General features: G+C 40.1%; 1 protein-coding gene and 3 non-coding genes across 4 annotated transcripts in view; all 4 read right to left on the bottom strand.

Moving 5' to 3' along the window:
- The window catches only part of LOC137296273 (glycine receptor subunit alpha-2-like), a 31,692-nt gene extending 14,279 nt beyond the window's left edge, over positions 1-17,413 (bottom strand). The window contains exon 1 of the mRNA XM_067828026.1: positions 17,286-17,413. Within this exon, the coding sequence (XP_067684127.1) occupies positions 17,286-17,332 (47 nt within the window). The 5' untranslated portion in view covers positions 17,333-17,413. The remainder of the gene's footprint in view (positions 1-17,285) is intronic.
- A 7,581-nt stretch (positions 17,414-24,994) lies between these two features.
- Positions 24,995-25,066, bottom strand: Trnad-guc (transfer RNA aspartic acid (anticodon GUC)). The gene has a single exon. It is a non-coding gene; the product is annotated as a tRNA-Asp (tRNA).
- Positions 25,067-25,364: 298 nt separating this feature from the next.
- Trnad-guc (transfer RNA aspartic acid (anticodon GUC)) lies at positions 25,365-25,436 on the bottom strand. The gene has a single exon. It is a non-coding gene; the product is annotated as a tRNA-Asp (tRNA).
- Positions 25,437-25,733: 297 nt separating this feature from the next.
- Trnad-guc (transfer RNA aspartic acid (anticodon GUC)) lies at positions 25,734-25,805 on the bottom strand. The gene has a single exon. It is a non-coding gene; the product is annotated as a tRNA-Asp (tRNA).
- Positions 25,806-26,329: the final 524 nt, after the last annotated feature.

Here is a 26,329-nt window from a genome sequence, read left to right as displayed (position 1 = left end):
GTGTGGGTTAGTATAGTCATACATCTTGCCAAGCGGGCCAATTCCCCGAACTCGCGATTTAATATTTGCTCTTTTCCTCGGTTGCTTGACTCTGGAGCAGTGGGTCAGACCTGTCACTGAATGTCATCTTTGTGTGAAAGGGAAGTAAAACATAATGCAGGTTTTGACCTTTGTTTCTTTGGTGAAAACCACTTGGTCTGGGAGCATACCCAGTAGACAGCGGGACGTTAACACCATAACCACCCAGCCAGCTGCAATCAGCTAGAAACTAAAGACGCTGCAAAGAAAGCCGTGGTTCGGTTTGACGAATCGTGTGGTTGTTTGCTAAAGTTTGAACCAAGAGAATAATTGCAGATTGTACAAGAAAATACTTACCATTGTCATCCAATAGCAATAGCCCAAGTGTCAAAACAGTTCGTGGTTGCCATTCAGGTAAGCGATGGTTTTTAATGTAACATAGAAAATCAATAACGTGTCTGGCAACATCTGCTGCTGTCCTTCAGTTTCAAAAGAGTTTGATGTCATTAAAAAAGATAGCTATACACTTTATCGCCATTAACTCTATAGATATACTAGATTCAATAGGAAAAATAGAAACAACTCTGATCAAAGCCGGTATTTCAGGGCTCGGTAAGTTACATAAACACATGCCTTCGGGAATTTCTTGTGGACGATTATGATCCGAAAAAATGTATGTACATTAAATGGGATAGTTCAAAGCGGACTATGACATACTGATCATATGTTCAAAACACCAATCACAAATTGAAACCTTTTTTCTGTGACGGGATAGTTCGTATTTTCCATTGTATTGCTTTTGGGATGAAAAGTTTACGTGTAGGATAAGTTTACCGTTCTGGAACATATGGAATCCATGTTTCATAGTAATAACGGATATGTCAGCTGCACTCAAGATCGATCGTGCAATGAATACTCATTTCAGCAGAGACGTTTTGGTGATTATTGAAAGAGCTGTGCCACTCTGACTCAACGAAGAATAATATTTCGTTTGGTAAACAACAGGTAGAATAGCCTGTCTTGAATGTAACACGAAAACCATTACTGAAGATGTTCTCGCGACTTGTTCCCCTTTAGATTGTTTTGCAAGCATGTATTCCCCAGTCGTCCATTAACGGACCGTACATGACATTTGATTACGCTAAACATGGCGCGAAATGATTTACTACGGAAGCCTGCTATGGCCACTTCAAAGGGAGTGAAACATGCCCATCTGGCAAGCAATCATCATTTCACCGGGCCAACAAGATGGCTACAGTAACTTGAGGTTATGATGTTACTTGTGGGTAGACTATACAGTCCTGTCGGGATATGGGTTCATTCCGGAAGTGGGGTGGTAGGGTAGCATAGTATTTAAACCGTTCGCTCGTTACTCCGAAGACCCGGGTTCGATTCCCTACTTGGGCACTATGTGTTAAGCCTCATGGCGTCCCCTGTCGTGATATTGCTGGAAAATTGCTAATGGCCGTGAAAAACTAACTGTTCACGGAGGTAAGATGTAAAACCAGTTTCACCATGGTTGGATTTTAAGTCACTTACTCACAGATGAATAAAAACAACAAAAGCCTCCCACACCTTCTTGATTATCAACATAAAAGAAAATCATTTATATCAGACAACATGATATGTATGAGATCGCAATAATGCAACAATAGCCCTCTCAATAAAGGTCAGTTAGGACGTTTGGTCTGTGGTAGCGTAAACGCCAAGAAAAAAGATTACTACCTCTTGAAGATCAGGGTTAGAATTGGACTCCAGCAGTCCATGCTTGTAATAGGCGACTACAGGGAACAGGTGGTCAGGTTTGTGTAGATCGATGCTCATACTACTGATCTCTCGACTGTCTGGTGCAGACACAGGTGTTTATAGACCGTCGTCATATAGCTGGAATATTGCTGAGTGCGGCGTTACAGAACGAACCAAACAACAATTATATGCTGATGTACCGTTAGTCAGGCGAAATAAGGATCACATTCAAGGTGAACAATTTCTGTATTTACGATGCGGAGCGACGTTTTGGTATAGATTCTAACACTGTCGGTAAACAAGCGATACATCGAAACGTCACCGTAAACAGAGAAGCTGCTCATTCTTAGTGATCGACATGTACCTCGAAGAAGTGAGGCGAGCTGTTTGTAAAGTGCTCCCTGGAGACATCACGGTATTTCGGGTTCTAGTTTTGTTTAAGATATTGTATTATTCATAAAGACAAAGAGATTGGGCATAAGTGCACCACTTTTGTCGCTTTCTCCCTATTTGACTCCCTTTTTGAATTAAACATAGCATAATGGACCTGACAGAATGGTAGCTAGACATTGTGGGAACGTAGAGCAATGTAAATATTAAGTGTTGATGCATGGGGTATGTACAATTTCTGGAAAGTGAAAAAGGTGTACATTCCATCCATATGTAAAATTAATATTATATACTTAATATAAAGAAAGATTAAAGTATATTCACAGTTTTGAGACAATGATATTCTGATAGCTACTGAATCTATTGTCGTTTCTATATATTTGTGAATAGATAATAATATTTGTGTTTAGAAACTACAGGTGGAAGCTGCCAGAATAGTTGCGTGTCCTCCCAGATATACCTCAAGACGAATTCTGTATTTTGAGACAGGATGGGAAGTGCTGGATGAAATACGAAAATGAAATACTCTTTGTCTATTTAATAAAATGCAAGGTGATGTAGCCCCTGTATACATAAAAGACATAACTCCAGATACTGTACCGTAGAATTGAGCTTCGATATGTTAACAATATGACTTCACCTTCTGCAAGGTTAATACATTCGTATGATTCCTTTTTCCATCCGCTGTAGTATGATAGAATAATATTTCTGATACCGAAAGAAATCGCTGAGATATATCAAGTGTGTTAAACTATCCTGTATCGTTTCAACAAGTAATATTCTTCTTCTTGTTACTCGAGAAAATGTTCATCATTTCCTATTAGAATGTAAACTGCATAAAAAAGAGACATTTGAAAAGCATTGTAAAATGTGACTCTCCAATCACAATGTCAGTAATGGTACTCTTAAGGCCTGGTATGAATAAAGTCATCCTATATATTGTGCATCAGCAGAGATAAAAGTAACAACAAGTGCTATGCGAACCCGAAGGAGATCGGAATTTGGAGTACTACAACTATAGTTTTCAGCAACCTGTGCTTGTCGTAAGAGGCGACTGACTGGATCGGGTGGTCAGGCTCGCTGACTTGCTTGACACATGTCGCCGTATCCTTTTAGTGTAGCTCGATGCTCTTACTGTCTGGCCCAGACTCGATTATTTATATGTTTCGTCTGATTAACAAGACGTTTGAAAACAGAGTGTTATATTTTCCAATATTTTCGGCATGTTGTCGGAACATAGATACTGCGTTACTCCGTTCCCGTATCTGTTTATTTACAAAGAGATATTTAAAGTGAGTGAGTGAGTTTAGTTTTACACCGCACTCAGCAATATTCCAGCTATATGGTAGCGGTCTGTAAATAATCGAGTCTAGGACAGACAAACCAGTGATCAACAACATGAGCATCGATCTGCGCAAATGGGAACCGATGACAAGTGTCAACCAAGCATGGGTTACTGAAGACCTGTTCTACCCCAGACCTTCACGGGTCGGATATTTGGAGAGGAGCAAATAATGGACGAAGACAAACCCTGCCGAGGCAATCCAACACCAATATAGCCATTAAACGGCAACAACATTCAAACCATACGCGTAACTGATGCAGAGCAAACACATGCACTACATAAACAACATACGGAAAGGGAGTGAAGAATATCGACACTGTCATCAAATATACCATCCTAATGTCCGCGTACCATCGAACGAAAGATTGCTTTACTTACACAAAAAATTCTCTCATGTCCCTTGGTCTAGTGAATGTAAAAAGTTACACATTGTTGCCAAAACACTCATTATTGCTCTCTTGGGTATATACTAAACAACAATTTAATTGTTTCTATGGAAACAAATTGGCTTCGCATGTCGATTGTTTATCTTGATGTTGTGTATATGACACCATCACCTAATGACATATTTAACATGCATCTCTAGGCTCAATTGCGGGAATGGAAGGGGAGAATTACTGACGTAATAAAACCTGAACCAAGAAAGTAGATCGTACTGGTTGCGATACGACCTTTGGAATTTATGCGGAGTATCATTGCGACTGATTCAAGACATCCATTGCCCAGCACACATTTAATTCTAAAAGCCATCTTCTATATCGCCAAAACCTGTGTAACTTTGCAATTGCAATTGGTTAATGGATGCTGGTTAATGGATGTGTTTCAACATTGTTTTGAAGTAATGTACAACAACAACAACGAAAAAAACCAACAACAAAAACATCAAACAAACGAAACCACAATAAATAGCGAAGTGACAAAGAGGAACAGGGCAGCGCTGACAAGACAATGTCTCATATGTCTGGCTACATAGTTTTGGGTTTTTAGAAATATTTGGAGGATGGCTGTGCTGAATAAGACACTGTAAGAGTACCCACAGTTCGCACACCTAGACTCACCAAGAAGCTGTTGTTAGGCAACTTATATATACCACTTTGCGCCGCTGAACGAGGGACGACCACGAGTAGGGTGTGCCGCTCGACAGAACGCTTTGAGGTTGCGTTGCAGCTCTGTTCACATCATTTATGTTTGCACCGGATAATCCGCTCATTGTTGTCTTTGTGTATTTGCTTATGATGCATGATTTATGTGAAGATGTCGTCAAACAACTGTCTGTATACATAGTTATATAATTTAGTGCACAATGTTTAAGTGAGCACGGGATGGGATGAATGATATAACAGTTACATTTAACACATCATAATCGCTAGTTTCACATTATCTTTAACCAAGCTACCCAACCTAAGTATTCAGTCATGTACCATTCACAGGTGGCATGTGGATTGATTGGAATCTAGTTTATCATCCATCACGATTGAAATGGTCTGTCAGAAATAGGAAAGGAATGATTGATTGAGCTCGTATGCCATGATAGTCGACTCTAAGAGCGTGTGCCTCGTGACCCCACCAACTACTTTCAGGGGCGGTGAGGTAGAAGAGGGGTTAAAATTTTCACCCGTCACGCCGAAGACCTAGGTTTCATTCCCCACGTGGGTATAATGTGTGAAACCCATTTCTGGTGTCCTCTGCTATGATATTGCTGGAATTTTGCTAAAAGTGGCGTGAAACTAAACTCACTCGATCCACTTCTGGCTTGAAGTGGAGCGCATTTGCTAGAAAGCAAATGACACTGATCTTGATGCCAAGAAACCGCGGACAGCGATGATCATCTGGTCGTCCATCAACTATGACATGTCTCAACTTTGAATCGTGTTTTTTTTTCAAATATTCATTTGTCTCTCTCCATACTGAAGTAATTTAGCAAATAATATGGCGGTTTTGCAGCAATTTAAAAACTTCAAATGTTTGTGATCCCGTAATCGTGATAACTGACAACACAGTAACAGCTGGACGCCGACTTAACACAGATGGCACTGTGTGATCATTCATTATGCACCCGTCCTTCAGGCAAGCTACTTATTAAAAAGTTTTAATCAAGTGTACCCTGGTATTGGTTGTATCAAGTTGCAGAATATTTCAATTTGAAATTCTTGATATTTGTACGTTGGATGTATTTAATATAGCCTATTAAGAATGAAAAATCATTAACAAACAAGAATTTGCATTTGTGTGAATTGTAGTGCACTTAAACCCATTCCTAAAAATATTGAACTCCAACACCACTGGACTTCACCATACCATAAACCTATTAATGTGTTCGGATCTGGGCATACCTAGATTACAATCATTAAATTGTGAGTTGTGCGTGTCTATTGCACGTTCACTTGAACTGATACAATTTGTATATATGGAGGTGAACATAGTTTTGAAATTGTGGAATTTTGATGTCTGTGAATGTATTATTGTGCAATTACTCTGGTAAACCCATCGCTTACATAATTTCCTTTTCAAGCCTATTGAAGACGTCGAACAGCCTTTGCTGCTGTGTGAGAGAAGCAATCATGGCGACTGGAGTATGGCGTCGTACGCAGTAAACAGAAGGTAATAACATTCACCACAGTGTTGTTATCACCCTGACTACAACAATAATACGTAGGACTGCATTGAGGAAACTTTGCATTTCATCCATTGAATTCTTTTCGATTTGTAAGGCGTTAAGATGTTTGCACTTAATCGTGTAACTATTCGAAACAATGTCGTATGCTGCTCTCAGCCACACCTTCATCATATCAAATCTTCACATGAGGGACCTGGAATGTTGACAGACCCTCATACATTGACGTATACAGTCCGTTCGGGTCGGTCCCAGCCTTCAACACAAAGCGTGCAACTGCTGCCTGGTTGTTGCATATATGATTGTGGTTAAGTATGTATATCTTGAACATCATAGATTTGATAATGTGACTATTATATCTGTTACTATGATCATGCGTGTTTGCCCTTGTACATTTATTTCTCACATACTTTGTCCATACCTGTTATAGACTGTGTATTTATTTCAGTTAGTTTTTGATAGAATAACAATAGAACAACAAAGATGATACCGTATGCTAGTCTACTGCATGGATAGCACAATGGATAATAAGCCTTTGAAATTGGATTCTATACCTAGATATTTACCACCATATAACTTTAGGAAACATGCATTTATTTTGGTTGAGTCTTTCAAACTATCAATATAATTTTCTCGCGTCTATATTGGTCTTCTGTCCAAAAAGATTTGTTTCATATGTATGAGTCAGCTCCTTTAAATACGTGCAATGCGTTTGACGTTCAGTACATACATTAGATATACCCTTTCCATTTGAAAGAAAAATATCTTAGTGACATATATAGAAATGATTATGACACATGAATATTTCAAGTGACTGTGATATGAACACACACAAATGTTATCATGGCAATGAGGCATTTTGCTGGACTAATTAGTCTTAAATGAATAAAAGGAATTCTACAGAAAACGTGTTTATTTTCTTGACTGGAATATCACTAGATCTCGTAAAAATCATCCTGACTTTATACATTGTTTTGTTTCCGATGCACCGTGTTAAGCAGTAGTTATCAAAGAGCAATAAATGAGAATATCGTAATGATGTATGACTGAAATCACATTCAAACTTAATGCTTGTAAATGGGGTAACTCAATACTCAAACGCACAGGTAATGTGAATTATATATGGATTTTCCAACAAAACTCTTTACTGCCATTGTCAACGAAGTGCCTTTGAATCGTTTGCCAAGTCTGCATCATTCTGACCCGGCAATGACCCTGACAAATATGTCCCTTAAATTAGTAATGATCTCTACAGATCACGATCTACAGCGGATACAAGTCTTTGTAATGGATCTTCTACTGAGTGATTGGCTTAGGTGTGAGCAGGTTGTCAGACATGTCACTCGATGTGAAGCTGGGGTGGGAAGAAAGTACTCTTCCTTACAGCACTTACTCAAGTCCCACCTTTCCTCTTAACGTGAGAAGATATGACTTGAGCAACCGTTTTTGAAGATAATGAGGGCGCCGATACCGAGCAGGATAAGAAGTGAACTTGCACAAGTCTCTAAGGTCATAATTATATGGTTTCAGAGTCAGATGCAAATATATAAACTTGCCTCTTTAAAAGGCATATTAACTTACTATCCATGTATGAATCTGGCAATCAGCGCAGCCTTGGAACAAGGTCAGGTTTGAACCAAAACACTGTAAACACTGGTCCCAAACACATATTGTCAATCAGTAGTCTCGATCAGCAAGTCAATAAACTATTAATCATCCAACGGTCAGTTGGAAAGGCCTGCAAGTCAGGTTGTTGTTTTCATCTGTTTGTATATAAAAATCTCAGGTGTCTCATGTGTTGCCATTAATATAACGTAGTCGATGGTTGATAATGCAACAATGTAAATCAGTAATGTTTCTGGCAACATCTGCTGATTCACATCACTGCCGGACAAATTGATGTCGTTTTAGAAGACAAGCATGCATTATATTACTAATGCAATTACTGGAATAGCCATTTCCATTTTAAAAGAAATGCGATGCTGGAGCAGTTCTAAGCAAGCGTTGTAGGGTTTGGACAAATGAAACAACACTTGTACACTGATGTTTACATTCGAATGATGGGCATTTTCATTGGATTATTATAATCCGGATTAATGATAATGAACTGTAGAGGGGGGGAGGGGAGGGGTGGGCAGATCAAACCGATGAAACCTGAAACTGGGATAGGGCAAAATGTATCCCTTTTCTTGTGTACAATTGACTCTGTAAGTGAGTATTTTATGAGTGCCACTAGTGAGTCACAGTGCGCTTCCGTTTCGCGAACATCTGGCTATCAATATTTGACAGCGATTCATAAACACGTTTTTGATACTGTCACAGTCATTGAACTGGTCGACTCTGTTGTCAGCAGAAATATCGTGTGATGGTTGAAAGTAATGTGTGTCATTTACTTCGACAAATGGAGGACAGTTTAGTTAAAGTAATATGTGTCATTTACTTCGACAAATGGAGGACAGTTTAGTTAAAGTAATGTGTGTCATTTACTTCGACAAATGGAGGACAGTTTAGTTAAAGTAATGTGTGTCATTTACTTCGACAAATGGAGGACAGTTTAGTTAAAGTAATATGTGTCATTTACTTCGACAAATGGAGGACAGTTTAGTTAAAGTAATGTGTGTCATTTACTTCGACAAATGGAGCACAGTTTAGTTAAAGTAATATGTGTCACTTACTTCGACAAATGGAGGACAGTTTAGTTAAAGTAATATGTGTCACTTACTTCGACAAATGGAGGACAGTTTAGTTAAAGTAATGTGTGTCATTTACTTCGACAAATGGAGCACAGTTTAGTTAAAGTAATATGTGTCATTTACTTCGACAAATGGAGGACAGTTTAGTTAAAGTAATGTGTGTCATTTACTTCGACAAGTGGAGCACAGTTTAGTTAAAGTAATGTGTGTCATTTACTTCGACAAATGGAGCACAGTTTAGTTAAAGTAATATGTGTCATTTACTTCGACAAATGGAGGACAGTTTAGTTAAAGAATTGTGAATGAAATAACTTTCCAAACATTTCTTCACCCGAAGTAGAGGAATCTCTGTCCTGTTACTGGGCAGTCGTAATTCAGAATTAAACTTTGTTTTCCGATTAATCCATCCACTGTTTGTCTGGTTTCTTTACAATCTGCTATCGCATGGCAGTAGAGTTGTGCTGTGTCGGGCTGGTAGTACCTTTCCTTAAGGGCAATTTGTGAGGGCGGGCACAAGACAGATCCTTACCCTTCGAGTGGCATGACTATTTTTCAGTGTCTAGTCATTGCTAATTTCCCTCTACAGCAAATGGAATCTGATTCTTGGGACAATCCGACTGAATACCGGGATGGGAGGATGGAACATTTGTTGAATTTATCAGGAACACCACTATTGATTACGTTCTCGTGAAATGATCTGCTTGAACGTTTGTGCACTCTTTCCTCTTCAGATGGCTCGTCCATTAATGAGTCGTATGTGACATTTCATTACGCTAAACATGTGCGAGATGATTTACTACGGAAATCTGCAACGACCACTTCAAAGGCACACACACTGGGACGCCCTCGGATAACACTGTCTCTACGTGCACGCACTGTACCTGTGTGATTATGATGGCACATCTGAATGGACTACACTACTCTGTCATAAAGAATTTAAATTGGCTATAGAATGGAAAATTGACTTCGATATTATACTGCATTCACTTGGGTAAAACGTAAAATCCACTTTGCTAGACCTAAATATTGCCAAAACAACACGAAATCAAGCGCAGTAGTCCAACAAAACCGCTCGAAACCCCAAGCCCACTCGCCCTGCACCCAAAATGCTCGGTCAGTGGTTGAAGTATTTCTTTACATAAACGAAACAAACTAATTTCTCACTACGTCAGTCAGATCAAAAGACTAGCAATTTGTTTCATCGTCACCTGCAGAAACCTGTAGATCTGATGCCTTCTTACAGCAACCATGGCAAAGCCAAAACAATATCCATGATAATTGAATGATTTGGAAACAGTCTTAGCATTTCCTGCCATCAATAGGAGACAGTACCACGTTACCTTCTGTATAAAGAACTAAAGGAAGTGTACAGACAGTGAGCTGGCAGCAAACAGGTATCATTTCTTGCCTCTCTTGTGTACACAGAAGTTTGTACAGGTATTTCCTTACATGGTAATGTACACTTAGGAAGCAGTCTAAATATAAATTTAGTATGGGACATCATGTCAGCCACCAGGTATACTGTATCACTGTGGACTGTGGGCCGACATCCACCCGATGTGTGACTCGAGTGATATACTGTGTCACTGTGGGTTGTGTGTGATCACATACCCGATGTGTAACTCAAGTGTTATACTATGTCACTGTGGGTTGTGTGTGATCACATATCAGATGTGTGACTCAAGTGATATACTAATATGATAATGTAGTTATTACATTCATGTGCATGTAGGTATGAACCTGACTGATTACATGTATATGGTTTTGTATGTCTGTTATGCCATCTTTGAATGTTAACAAATGATAACAAAAATGTATTGTTATTACTTTTGATTACTGTGAATACGTTTACATACGATGAAGATAACTGGATGTAGTGTTTCGGATACGCATGCAGCAGAATGACGATCATAACCTTTAGTAAGTATTGATAAATATCACACAACTACATTAAATCGATAGTCCCCTTAATCCGACACCACAAATGTCTAATGGACGAGAGCTGACTGTACTATGTCATTATCAGATATGTGACTCAAGTCATATGCTGTGTCCCTATGGGCTAAATGCGGAAAACCATATTCTATGAATGCCATGCCATCTTGGGAGATGTCAAAGTTTCAAAGTTATAGAAACTGATATGGCTGTTATATTGATCAGCACTGGTAATTACCCAACGTCCGATGCGTACTCTCAACAAACTAAACGGTGTCTGCTAAAAGATATATGTTACCATGGCAACAAGCTACAAGAATGTGATGCTGATGGTACTGAAATTCGAGATGAGATGGTTACAAGACTGGCGGCTTTACACATTACTGCAGCGGCGCAGGGTGTATGGACAATGCGGGTAGGTTCAGAACGTAAGACGTGGGTAGTAACTAATTTGCCCGTTGTTATTCTCTTTCTTACCAGCCTTATGTCCGCATTGAATTTTCAACTCGACGTGAAATAATAAAACAGATTTTTTTCAGTACTCTATATTATTTTCCTGGGTGTATGCTTATATCATGAACTTGTAAGTTTTAAGCGGCTCTAATAATAACTGCCTCCAGTAATATAGGAATTAGGATACGGTTTTGTTTATCTAGTACCTGAAATATGTTCATTGTATATCGACTGCAATGTTCGTGATAACCCCAGATAAAGGGAACAACGATTCCTACATGCCCTTCAGTAATGCCAGCGGCTTGACTGCTACTTCATATTGGATTGACGCCTCTCTGCGGTGTGAGGCAAGACGTTTGTGTTTACGTATGTGCTCAATTTGAAAGGGGCGCTTTAATATTTATTGTTGCTAATGTAGTTGCTTAAAGTTGAGTAAAGGTGGTTTCTGACCTGTTCTACTTGCTAGCGATCTGAAGATGCCTGTAAATATGGCAACCGCGGAATACGAACAAAAGGGGCTAATTTTGTCTTACATCGGCAAAAACATATTACATCTGTATGGAAATTCCCTGAAAATTGATTACAGACAAACCAGAGACTCAGACGCATCATTAACTACCAGCAACAATATATGTCTGGCCACACCTCATTGACTGGGTGGCACGCCTCTTTTGGCAACACCACCGCGCAATCACGGTGATAAACATAAGACATGACTCTGACTATTACGACAACTTCTTCAGCATTCTGATCGAACGTCCCAACCACTGTCATACACATTACCGAATCTCATCAGACGGTACTTGTTATAACGGACTTCTAAATAGATATCCGTGAAACCCAGCGGGACGTTTCCGGCTCCACTAGGGATGATTTCAGCGAATAATGAACGCAAGATTGACGTATCATTCTCATTCTCCAAGTACTGAACAACCTGAAGTCTGTTCTTTTCTGAAATTTGTATTTCCAGTTTTAACGTTCGTCAACGCCGAAGGTCCGGGTTCTATTCCCCACTTGGATACAATGTGTCCCATTTCTGGTTTCGCCCGCTGTTACTGGAATATCCCTAAAAACGGCGTAAAACTCCCTCACTTACGTACTCCAACCTAGTGAAAACAGTTTTTTCATGTAGATATTACTGAATCCCCTAATGCGTTTAGTACTGTTACGTGGAACTACACCCTGAGAAGACAGAATTATTGATGTAATAAAACACGAAGTAATGCTTTGAAGGCACTGTATGCCCCCTCTTGTAGTCATTGCGATATAACAGTAACTGTTGGTTCCCAGGGGATGAATGATAAAAACTGATTGACCTTCAACACAAATATTACTATTTTTACCGAACAAACACCTGCAAGAAGTAACTTAGATTCAGAGTCGATAAACGTGGTTTTAATATGGATGAGACATATGGAAATGAGATACTCGGTTGCAAGGGAATTGTTTATTTATTTATCAAGGTTTAACTGCTGGGGTTACTTCATTGTCGTCTTGTTCCTTTCGCTATCGTGTGTTAAAGGTCGAAAACATTTAAAGTTGTCAGTCACCAAAACTGACAGATTATTTTGTAATGAACAAAACAGAACAGAATTTTATTCTCGTAAATCATATACGATTGTATGTTCTCTGTATCATTCTGTAATCGTTTAAAATACATTAACGTATGATTAGATACATTGATTTAGAAATCGCTAAGAACAGTTTTACGAAAGGTGATAATTTCAACATAGGAGTGGGGTATAATCTGAATTCTTAAGTGAGGTAAATTTGTTCCTATGTGGATTGTACAGAGATAAGATGGAAGTAGCTTCTTAAGTTCACCATTGAGCTGTATACATGATAAAATAACATTATTTTTACAAACTGTACACGTTCTGTTTACTAGATTAAATCTAAACCACCGTTCCGTTTTAGTGGGTAATCTATGACTGAAGTTCTTAACTGTGTTTAACAGATACGGAAATTTGATAGGAAATCTAAAAGATAATGTTTTAAAGTGAGTGAGGTATTATATAAATAATCATATTTTTCTTTAAATGAATTTTGAGTATCGACATACCATGATTGTTTGAACTGATCAGTTAATGATTTTGTATGTGATATTTCAACCAGTCGATGCTAGGGAACTTTTGAAACTGCCAAATATAGGAGTCCTCACCGTTTTGAAGAAAATCTTCATTTTAGTTGGTCGAAATCAGCATTCAGGAGAGATTATCTAAAATGCCATATTGTTATAAAGAATGTGGGGAAATCTACTGGATTCAGATGAAACTTTACAACAGCAAAACTGTCAGATTATTTTGTAATACAGTGTACAAAGTTCACATGATTACTTGTCGAACCGCAAAACAGGCCACCTGCAGAGACTGCACAATCTACGCAATCATAATTCGTAGTTTCATGTTACCAAAACCAAGTACTCAGTAATGTGCAGTTCGCAGGTGACATGAGGATTTAGCTGACCCCGTTTTGCAATACAACTAGGTCCTCTTTTGAAGAGGAGATTATAAATGAATGCTTCAATAGTTTGTGAAATATACCTCAAGTTACTCACGCCTTAGACAGGCTTCGGCATGTTATCTCCTCTTTGTATCTCCTCCCTTTGTGATACACAAAACTGTCGTTCATGTGACCAATAACTCGATGTCTTTATCGAATTTGTAATGAACACAGTCCCAGATCCCAGGACCACAAGCAGAAGCCAGGTATTCATAGGTAGGGGTTATGTAATCAACACCCCTATGGGAACTGTTGATTTCAAGGATGACTCCCTCTAAATCTATTCATACTCCGTTATGTGATTACGGCGGTCGGTCAAACGGTTGGAATGGGGATTATGATAAACATGCGCTTGTTTATGGCTCAAGGCAACAACGTGCTTAGTAACATTGTTTATGTAAATCGTCACACGTGCTGTAAAAGTAAACATAGACGCATATAATTGGTTGGTTGGTTGGTTGGTTGGTTGGTTGCTTCACATCGCACATTCCGTCTATATGGCGGCGGACTATAAATGTTCGAATTTGGACCAGACAATCCGGTGACCTTCAGCATAAGCATCGATCTCCGCAGTTGGGGTGTGATGGCACGTGTCAAGCAAGTCGGCGGGTCTAGCCACCCGATCAGGGAAGTTGCCTCTTGCGACAAGCTTGGGCTACTGAAGATCAATTCTAAACCGGATCTTCTCCGGTCAGGTCTCGATAAATAGGATCCGTGCTACAGGGGTTTCGGTGTACAAATCACGATCATGGCAAATCAGATTTCGATTCTTCGTTTAGTTTAAGTCCTGATTTACTTGAGTTAGCTACCAGCTTCAAACATATGTCTTCCATGTGAAGCACAATATGGCTATCCGTGTTGATGTTATAAGCAGAAGCAGCACAGGAACTCGCTGACAGACTAACATGTGCATGTGCAACCCGACGCAAAGTCTATATATACAGGACTCCACAAAATCAATGATTTTTCTTTATTTGGATTTGACTGAGATTCTCATGCAATGTGTTCCCCCTGAAGAGGGGTCTGGCTAGCAGTGTACGTGGTTGTGAGGGGGTGGGGAGTGGTGCGCATTAACTGTACAAGTGTAGCTGAATTGAGTGTTTCTGTATAATGCTAAACAAAAACACCCTGGGAGTACAAATATCAACGATGCTTCAGGTGTACGTGCGTCATCGGCAACTATGATAACATAGTCACTATTATCAATGTGTTACATACGATGTCATGCCATGCAGAACAGAACATTATTTCCACTCAAGGTTACTGTCGTAACGTAGTGGGGTTAACGGAGGACAGTGATGCTGATCGCGGCGCGCTCATGTAAACATTTACAAGCTTTTGAATTTTTCCATGATCGATTTTCATAACCTTGTTAATTTCCTTACAGTAAAGACTGGCTATTAAATAACTGTGATACATCGAGGAATATTACAGTACAGTTTTCGGTCATTGTTAAACGCCGCACTTAGCAATAGTTAGGTATAGATACATTAGAGGAATGGAACATCAGAAGCATGGAACAGTCCGCAATATTTCAGTGGCTGCAGTCTGTAAATAATCGAGACTGGACCAGACAATCCAGTGACAAAAAATGCGAGCATCAGTCTAAGCAACTAGGATACGATGACATGTGTCAACCAAGTCAGCGAGCCTGACCACATGATCCCGTTAGTCGCCCCTTACGACCAGCATAGGTTAGACTAATTCTAACCTGGGTTATCACGTGTGGTAATTGTACGTATAAATATATGGCGATATTCATTAATGGTGTCATTAGTATAACAAATGTGCATTTCCTGGCATCGACAGAGGCATACATTAGTATAACAAATGTGCATTTCCTGGCATCGACAGAGGCATACATTAGTATAACAAATGTGCATTTCCTGGCATCGACAGAGGCATACATTAGTATAACAAATGTGCATTTCCTGGCATCGACAGAGGCATACATTAGTATAACAAATGTGCATTTCCTGGCATCGACAGAGGCATACATTAGTATAACAAATGTGCATTTCCTGGCATCGACAGAGGCATACATTAGTATAACAAATGTGCATTTCCTGGCATCGACAGAGGCATACATTAGTATAACAAATGTGCATTTCCTGGCATCGACAGAGGCATACATTAGTATAACAAATGTGCATTTCCTGGCATCGACAGAGGCAGAAGATCACCTTACCTATTCAATAGGAAGGCTATCACATGATACATGGGAATGGCATACACTGATCAAAAAGTTTCATGGAAGATTAAAATCTGTATTATCCAAGTGCAGTGGACTTACATTCACAGACGTCCTGTGTATCAATGTAGTGATACTTGGAGAATAACTAGAGTCAGTTATTACATGACAAGAAAACTGAGAAAACATGAACACTGACTAAACGTCATGTTCAAAGCACATATTTATCCAGCATACACCAAGAGAACCTTCTATCCGTACATGGAAATTCAACTATATCTCATCCTAATATCAAAGATAACTTCTTCACTTAGTAACGTATTTAAGAAGGTAATCTTATCTGGTGCTGTATTCGACCGACAATTGTACAAATATTCATATTTTCCAGTGTCTCGATCTTTTCAAAGGGAAGACAGTTTGAAAAACGTGAATTAAATATACCGTGTCTCCATATGACCAAGTTTTACATAACACCTTTCTAGTTTAAGTAATTGTACTTTTATAAATATATGTATTCCACAACAATACTGACGCGTTTACGTACAGTTGCTTGTCAACACACTACTGGCTCAGACATGCAATCTAACTACACAATGTTACATTACCGGTCTGTCATAGATCTGGAAACACATACACATATTTGTACGTGAAAATCACATGTCCTGATTTGTCCTGAACATTTATAGCAACACCTGAAAAATACAACCCACAACTTGAACGCTGCAAGCAAAAGGCTCAGTGGCTGTTCATGTTGGACGTAGTGGGGAATTGCTCGGCAGTGGATAATGAAACAGCTAAGAATAGCTATAGAAAACCCTTCTATTTACAGTTTATTGCCTGTGTACAGTTACATGGGTTTGGTGTGTGATCCCACATTGTATGTAGTAACAGTACTTAGCGCCTGAATGTGACAAGTCATACCTAGGGGGTATAGTATAGTAAGGTATAGTACGACCCAGAAACAAGTATGTGTTTTATACATCACGCATGAAAAGACCTAAGGTTGGCTTTTGTGTTCCCAAACATGTTGACCCCGTTCGATGAATTGAGCACAAGCACGTTTCCTTACTAAAAATATCAGGTTACAAGACTTTATTGTAGCATTGCTAGAAATATTAATATATATAATTCATTGGGAATGTACGAGTCCTCCTGCGTCTTGTTCCGACCGCCATTCGTTTTACTGAGATTTGTAGCTCTTGTTTGTGATAATGAAACTTTCCGATATTCCTGAATGCACTGTATGTAAAACACGGGGTTTATAAACAGTTGATAATTGGGCAGCAATTAAGATTGATCATGTTTCAATACAACTGTGAGATTGGGGTCCATGTGTACATTTTGAGAAAGATGCAGACATTTGCTGGCTTTATCAAGTCTGATAAAGATTACACTTACCTTATGACAGACAGAACGATGAATGGTACTATCCTAAACATTGCCATCTGGTTATGACGAGCAGCCGTCTCTTGCTGCCTCGTCCCACCTGCACTGTGGGAGACAGGTGATCGATCGCCTTTACCAGGGTATGTATAGAAGAGAGGGAGCTAATTGGCTGCCAGCCTGTGATCACTGGCCGGTAGATACAAGTACATACACATTGGTTGTTTGAAATGAACACATGCATGTTATTAACAGATTCCGGGTCTATTGACGTATCCTTTATGTACTAAGCCACCTTTACCCTGTCTTATTTTCACGGTGAGAGGGTCTACTTCGTTCTGATTTACTCGGTTCAGAAATATATCACTTTGAACGTAGCTAATAATGAAATGGACACGTCAATTTCAAAGTAATACATATGGCTTTTACATAAGAAACAGGGCATGTGAGCCAGTATGCTTACTGATTGCAATATCATGGGCATCGAACCTTGCTCAATAAAGGTCAGATTGTTTGTCTAGTGGAGTTAACAGGATGCATGCTGATTACTGGATTGTGGTGGACAGGTGTAGTAGATGTCGCACAGCTGTGTCGCCGTTACCATAACGAGGTCGAAATGGAAATGTTTGTGTTGCTTTGATGGTAATGTACACTGATACTGGCAATCACTGCCGTGACTGGCCACAGTTCAATAAGTCATTATCTCGAAACTTTGTTCTCTTCATATGTTTATCATATAAAATAACGCTAGAAACTAGAAACAGGCTATTGTTTATTGGGGGGCATGTACGTAGTTATTGCCTACATAGAAGCATGTACAGATATCGTATGCATGGATCTGAAACATTTGCAGAGCTATCGTTTATGTAGAAATATAAAAACAACGACTGTTTAAAGAAACATATGTGCAACTAGTGTACATAGGGACACGTATACAGCTATTATTAGAGAAACATTTAGAACCATGTATGCATGTGTTTAAAAACATGTTAACAGCTATGGCTCTCTGGAAAGGTGGGCAACTATTGCATATAAATGAACATTTTAGCCGCCGTTCCCTTTAGAAACAAGTACAGCTATTGTAAAATATAATTATTAGAAACATGTATACAGCTATTGTGCACATATGAAGATGTATACATCTACTGTTTTCAGAGAATGTATACGGCAACTGTTTGTATTGGAGCAGATTATGCATGACGACCATCATGACGACAGTGATGCTTGGTTCAGACAACCTGGCAACACCAGGGATTGCTTACTCGGATTTTATGCATGCCAACAAGCAGTTGACTAGCACCCATGTACACAGATTTGATGTGATTCCTAATTCATATTTTCATTTTGATCAGTATGACAGAAGCTACAGTCCAGACAAAGACCACGAGCACTGAACACAGACCGATCCAGCGTCCTAAAGCCATATACTGACTTACTAATTCACCTTTATGTCTGTCTTGGAGTAGACTGTGGACAGATAACGCGCATAACGTCATATAGCTATGATGCAATTTCCACTTTCAAAGTTTAGGTAACAACTACTTGATAGTATGAAACGAAGGTAGAAGGCTAATATTCGGAAAACTAACAATTTTTTAACGTTTTATTCATTTCGAAATCTGATCTCGACGTCTGATAAAACTATCTCTGATTTGCTCCAAATCGGAACCCGCCTTATAGTTGGAATATTGTAGAGTGCGGCGTTTAACAGCGCAAAATTCCCAAAATCGTGTCTGAAGGAAGTCAAGTATTTCATCAATGCTGCGTTTCCATATCAACATCCGACAACAAAATGCACCATACGTGACCCCGTGGTCACCGCAATTTGTCAGCATGTGTTCGTGCTAACAACTGGCAGATTACACCGTGTAATTACTGCAGCTGCATGCGTCTTCCAGACGAAACAATGATGGCGCTGTGGCTAGAAGAAGCGGGCTTTGATGTCTTTGTGGGCAATCTTTTCCTGTGCTTAGAAATAGGTTATCTAGAAAAATCATGACGGACACTCGTTATGTAGTGTATGTTTTGTAACTCATGTTCACGTTTCAGAGGGGTTTCCTGGCGAGATAAATTTAAAATAAAATGTCGCCTTCAGCTTAAAACACAACTTATCACTTTGTCAGTTCAGTAACTCCGCGCTCAGCAATGTTCTAAAGTACTCATGGAAATAGAAATATGCTTTTTGGCGTTTATTTGGTGGTTTTGAAAGCAGCTAAAGTCCGATTGTTAAATATTATATGATTACCGATTTCCCAAGATTTGTTTTTTGCACTTTTTGTAAAATCAGTAGATGAGTTTACTGGAGGACAAATCGTGTCGTTTTTACCCCTTGAAAGTTCTCTTCATACGGTCTCGTGAATAATATATTTTACGAAATGCGTCATATACCATTTATGATCCTTTATATTTTTATCCTATTTCGTGTACAAAATATTTGTTTTGGGGATTTTCTCAGTACAATTTTTTTGCCTGTTCTTTTGACAGTTTACTGTTTGTTACGAGTTCATCCGTAGCTTCCAAATCTTGTCAACAACACAATCTCTATGGCAACGTACGTGCAAATACATCTACCCGTCTAAACAGGTAGGTGCAGGTATTTCAACGACAATTCTAAACCAGATCGTCAATGACAGATGTTGTATAACAATGTGTGTTGCATATGTGAACACAACTGCCCATATGCGTCACGATTTGAAGTTTGGTCTTAAATATTTGGAAATATTCTCCATAGTATTTATAATAGAAGATAAAAAAACATCACCTGTTGAATGGGACGAACGCATGCTTAAACAGGACACATGTTACCTTGGTATGATCCGGTAATGGAGTGAGTGAGTGAGTGAGGTATTATGCCACTTTTGGCAAGAAATTGGCTTCACACATTCTACCCGTGTAGGGAATGGAACCCGAGTCTTCAGCAGTCGGGTAATGGACAAATACCTAAAACGATATATAACCTCAAAACATGAAGATATTTTTACGCATTAGAGTCGTTATTCCATAATTACTGAATAGTCCTTGAAATATGCGCACCGGTCACCGACGTCAATTACATATACAGATATCGATTTAGACCACCAACACCACGATCCAATTGTTAGATGTAGCCATTACGATAACAAGTTACAAAAGAAACAACTTCGGTTATTGTCAGCGTGAATATAATTTGCCTGGAATTTTCAATATTCTCCTTAATAACAAGCGGGGTGAATGCGACAAGGCAATTTATTCGTGTAATGTTCGCTGGAAGTACCGTACATTGTTTTCATGAGAGTAGTTACACAATCGTAGGACTTCCATAGGTGATAATGGTATTGCCACTCCCGTTAATAGCGAGTCGTATTCGAGTCCTAATGATGTCGAGGAGAATGCGTCCAATACGTGCGAGGTACCGGTTGTGCAAAAAAGCACGCCGAGGGCAATGTGGACCATAAACACCTTCCATGAAATCAGTAACAGGTGACACGTGGACCTAATGCAACACACACATGACACGAAGTACCAACGTGACGTGTAGAGCTTTCTGACTCTCACCACTGATACACGTCATCGATATCACTTGTGTCTCACGTGACATACACAGTATCATCGTTACCTGGCTTCCGCCTCACCTAGACGTATTTATATATAACCTTCCGCCTCACAGTAGGAACATGCATCAAAAGGACCTGTCTCACACCACTGACTCACATATTAATGTGACCTGTCTCTCACCACTGAGACACACATCAACATGACCACCTGCCTCACACCACTGACACACACATCAACATGACCTCCTGCCTCACTCCACTGATACACACATCAAAATGACCCCCTGCTCCTCGCCACTGACACACACATCAACATGGCCTAGTGTCCCTCGCCACTGTCACACACACACATATGAACAGGGCCTGCCCCTCAACTCTCTCTCTCTCTCTCTCTCACACACACACACACATCAATAGGATCTCTCTCATGTCCATCATCAACAGGACTACTTGTCCCTCAACAGTGACACTTACATCAACATGACATGACGTTATTTAATGTAAACCATCATCAGCACCCTCTGTAAGCCGTAGGCACCACTACTGAACCTGACCAAAACACTCACCAAACTGAGGCCGAACATATTTGGTTCTTTTCAATTTCGTTATGGGAAACTGAACGGCAACTGAACTTTCTCCTGTCCTACAGCCTCGTATCACCTTTGCACCACGTGAAAGTCTTGCAGCACGTCCAACTCACGACAGGATAGGAAGGAGTGACGACTCAGCCTTAAGCAGCATAAAAGTAGTTCACAAGTAATTATCGAATTTGATTACCATTTTTTTTCCTTCTGGACTTTGCGTCGTGGAAAATGGCAGCTTTAGAAAACTTGCTACTTTGTTCCAATATTTTCTGCAAAGCTGACTCTTTTAACGGCACCGTAGAGCTGCATCCCGAAGGCGTGTCGGATCTGTATGGCTTTGAGTTTCACACCATACTCGAGGTATCGTTTGAAGCAGATTAGTAAGTGATTTTAATGTAAGTCTTTGAATGGCATATAGACATGATACACATAAAATGCAAGATTTCATGGGTGTCAGCTTGTTTGATATGAGGAACGAGGTTTTTCAGTGTGTACTCATGAAGAATGAGTAAGAATATTCTCCGAAATGTCATGTTCCTCATTTTAAATTTAGTTTGCTTTCATTTTTAATTTAGGTTTGATGTGATTTTTCATTTAGTTTTGAATGGAAACCTAGTACTAGGGCGTCCATAGCATGGTGATCTACCTTCAGTTGCTGGCGATCTATAGCCCGTGTTTTATATTGTATTGTCTTCTTTGATTGCAATGTTTTAGTTTTTCACGCTAGTTTTATATTTATATCTGTAATATTCTAGAATTTTACTGTCCATCGTCTCACTCACTCTCTTGTACTGGGGCATTGTCTCTCTCTCTCCGGCTTGCGAAGATCCGGGATCGAATTGATGTGTGTGTTTGTGTGTGTGTTTGTGTGTGTGTTTGTGTGTGTTTGTGTGTTTGAGTGAGTGAGTGTGTGTGTTTGAGTGAGTAAGTGTGTGAGTGAGTGAGTGAGTGAGTGAGTGAGTGAGTGAGTGAGTGAGTGAGTGTGTGTGTGTGTGTGTGTGTGTGTGTGTGTGTGTGTGTGTGTGTGTGTGTGTGTGTGTGTGTGTGTGTGTGTGTGTGTGTGTGTGTGTGTGTGTGTGTGTGTGTGTGTGTGTGTGTGGACGACCACTATTCCAGTATTCCAGACTGTTTAATAATTGCTGGCCCGTTGAGATACCACGCAGCAGTTTATCTTGGATATTCCACTCTACTGGGGCGTACACGTAGAGGTCGTATAGTTCCGTTGTGGCATTCACTTCCCAGACAGGCATAACTCACGCGAACTAAAGCAGTCAAACCTGGCAAACGGCACCACCGCCTTTGTCTTCCATCTATTCAACAGTCGCGTCCAACCTGTCGCTACAAGCAGTTACTACTCTTTTGTACACACAAATTCATCGAGATCATACTGTATTGAAAATGTGCCGGACTTGAACAGAATTGCAGTTTTACAAATTTGGATCTTCTAATTAACCTACTAATTGGCTCAAAGTTTTTCTAAAATATTAACCAGGTATAACTAACCGTCTGGAAACAGAGAAGGGGCACTAATTACAAATTCAGGATCAGAACTTCCGATGATTGATGGACATCTTCCTCATTACCTGCGTGTTTAAATTGCCGCAACGCTAATTAAACCTTGCGAATGTCAGACTCGCTATCATTGAGGAAAATACCTTGTGACTGTTCTGATGCTTTTTTGTTCATAATCAGCGTGAGCGATTGTCCGCTATGCCTGATAAGACTGTTATTAATAACTAGCCTGGTAGAAAATTGGACAGACACATCTATCTTGTCTCACCTTTTGTCAGCACTACAATATATAACTATTAAATTCAATTGCAGTACACAAGCGTTTCTCTTGCAGGATGTAGGGACCGTTCTGTGTAGCACTCAGTGAAACTGTGGGTCCAAATACGTATACGCACAAGCTTCATAAAGTGAAACAACCAAGAAAGGTGTGTTTGTTGTTTCCTGTTGCATACATTGATATTCCCGGTACATGACTGCTGTTTGTAAACCAGACAATCCTGTCACAGTAATCATTTAAGCAGTTGGGATACTAGGACACTTGGTAACATCCTTCTGAAACCATACACTGACTGAAAACCTGTTATGAGTAGCTACATCCGAGATCTAATGCAACAGAATCTGGATATCCGAGTTCGGGATCAAAAACTGACATGCAGTTACACCCTGTGTTGCTTCCATCTGCTTGGACTGTCATTCCAGATATGAAGAGGCTATTTTCAGAAGATGCCGTATTGGTCATTGACCACAATGACCACAGCCATTCTCATGAAATTACATTTGTAGAGGTGCTGATGCCCTATTTTTGTATCTATTCTGGGAGAATCACGGTCACGCAAGTTCTGCCTGACTTCCTGATGTTTTCATCACATGGAGTCGATATTTCAAATCGTCATCAATAAACAGTATTAGTTCCCGTTTCGTTGTTGGCTTTGAAAAGCACATTGAACGAATTGTTATACATGTTCGGGTATGTAGTTAAATATTTTCTAAATTGGTAGAATCAACTGGATTGCTGGCGACAAATTATTTTCCTACTAAGAGGCTATGGATATAAGTCCATGTCTCCAAAGGTAGTTTTGCACCTTCCAGTTTTATGTCCGAAGTATATTTGTTATTCTAAGACCTGGATAAATCTGAGTACAATCTTTTGTGGATTAAGGCATGGTATGAATCTATCGTGGGTCGATATGCTGGTACCAAAAGTTCTGTAAGTCCGTATATGGTGATCTGTCGTCAGGTGCTGGCGACTCATAGAATTTTTTATTTTATTTTATTTTAAATTGTCTTCAATAGTGATATCACGATAAACCCGAACCGCTGTGCATGTAAATGCGAATGATTATGCTCACAATGCAATGTCTCTTTCAGTAGAGCCTGTCAGTCGATTACCAATTATATTGATGAGGACATTACCGTCACGCCAGCTATGTCAAACGTTGAACGTAGTAAAGCAATTTCGAAATATTTACTTTTGTAAAATCCTAACGTATAAACAGTAAATGGATATACCATCTCATCACTTGCCCATCCAAATTAACAGATTAACGACTTAATTCGTCGACCACGTTCTGGGATTTCGCGGTGCAGCCTTTCTCTGGGATCATTGGAAGTAGGCAAATCACTGGCGTTACATGATCACAGTACCTACTTAATAACCCAGTTTCTCTTGACACCTTGATGCAAGAACACATACGGCGTGCAGGCCGACTAGCAATTTTCAAATAACAGACACAAAGAAGAATTGAATCCGGGTCTCCCGCGTGACAGGCGGGGATACTGACCACTATACTACCGAGGATTGGCTGAGAGCAACACGGCAAAATAACAGGCTGTACAGTGGAGGGCATACCCCAGCTCTCATCCAAGTTGAAACACTCACACGCTTAAACGTCAGCACTGGGCATGCCTTTCCGTGTGAGAAACACACAGCTATCACTAGACATTGCCATACATAGCCAAATCCCTACCAGAAATGGACAGTAATATATACTACTATGCACATCCATCATACACACAGACATTGGTGTCCTTGACGACCAACAACGTCAAGAAGGGGACACTTCTTTTAAAATTGACAGTAAAAAAAACCGTACATCTCCCCGGCCGGGAATTGAACCCGGGTCTCCCGCGTGACAGGCGGGGATACTGACCACTATACTACCGAGGATTGGCTGAGGGCAACACGGCAAAATAACAGGCTGTACAGTGGAGGGCATACCCCAGCTCTCATCCAAGTTGAAACACTCACACGCTTAAACGTCAGCACTGGGCATGCCTTTCCGTGTGAGAAACACACAGCTATCACTAGACATTGCCATACATAGCCAAATCCCTACCAGAAATGGACAGTAATATATACTACTATGCACATCCATCATACACACAGACATTGGTGTCCTTGACGACCAACAACGTCAAGAAGGGGACACTTCTTTTAAAATTGACAGTAAAAAAATAACGTACATCTCCCCGGCCGGGAATTGAACCCGGGTCTCCCGCGTGACAGGCGGGGATACTGACCACTATACTACCGAGGATTGGCTGAGAGCAACACGGCAAAATAACAGGCTGTACAGTGGAGGGCATACCCCAGCTCTCATCCAAGTTGAAACACTCACACGCTTAAACGTCAGCACTGGGCATGCCTTTCCGTGTGAGAAACACACAGCTATCACTAGACATTGCCATACATAGCCAAATCCCTACCAGAAATGGACAGTAATATATACTACTATGCACATCCATCATACACACAGACATTGGTGTCCTTGACGACCAACAACGTCAAGAAGGGGACACTTCTTTTAAAACTGACAGTGAAAAAAAACGTACATCTCCCCGGCCGGGAATTGAACCCGGGTCTCCCGCGTGACAGGCGGGGATACTGACCACTATACTACCGAGGATTGGCTGAGAGCAACACGGCAAAATAACAGGCTGTACAGTGGAGGGCATACCCCAGCTCTCATCCAAGTTGAAACACTCACACGCTTAAACGTCAGCACTGGGCATGCCTTTCCGTGTGAGAAACACACAGCTATCACTAGACATTGCCATACATAGCCAAATCCCTACCAGAAATGGACAGTAATATATACTACTATGCACATCCATCATACACACAGACATTGGTGTCCTTGACGACCAACAACGTCAAGAAGGGGACACTTCTTTTAAAATTGACAGTAAAAAAAAACGTACATCTCCCCGGCCGTGAATTGAACCCGGGTCTCCCGCGTGACAGGCGGGGATACTGACCACTATACTACCGAGGATTGGCTGAGAGCAACACGGCAAAATAACAGGCTGTACAGTGGAGGGCATACCCCAGCTCTCATCCAAGTTGAAACACTCACACGCTTAAACGTCAGCACTGGGCATGCCTTTCCGTGTGAGAAACACACAGCTATCACTAGACATTGCCATACAT

Source organism: Haliotis asinina, chromosome 9 (genome assembly GCF_037392515.1).
Source record: "Haliotis asinina isolate JCU_RB_2024 chromosome 9, JCU_Hal_asi_v2, whole genome shotgun sequence".
Lineage (NCBI taxonomy): Eukaryota > Metazoa > Mollusca > Gastropoda > Lepetellida > Haliotidae > Haliotis > Haliotis asinina.
This window is presented reverse-complemented; position numbering and strand designations above follow the sequence as displayed.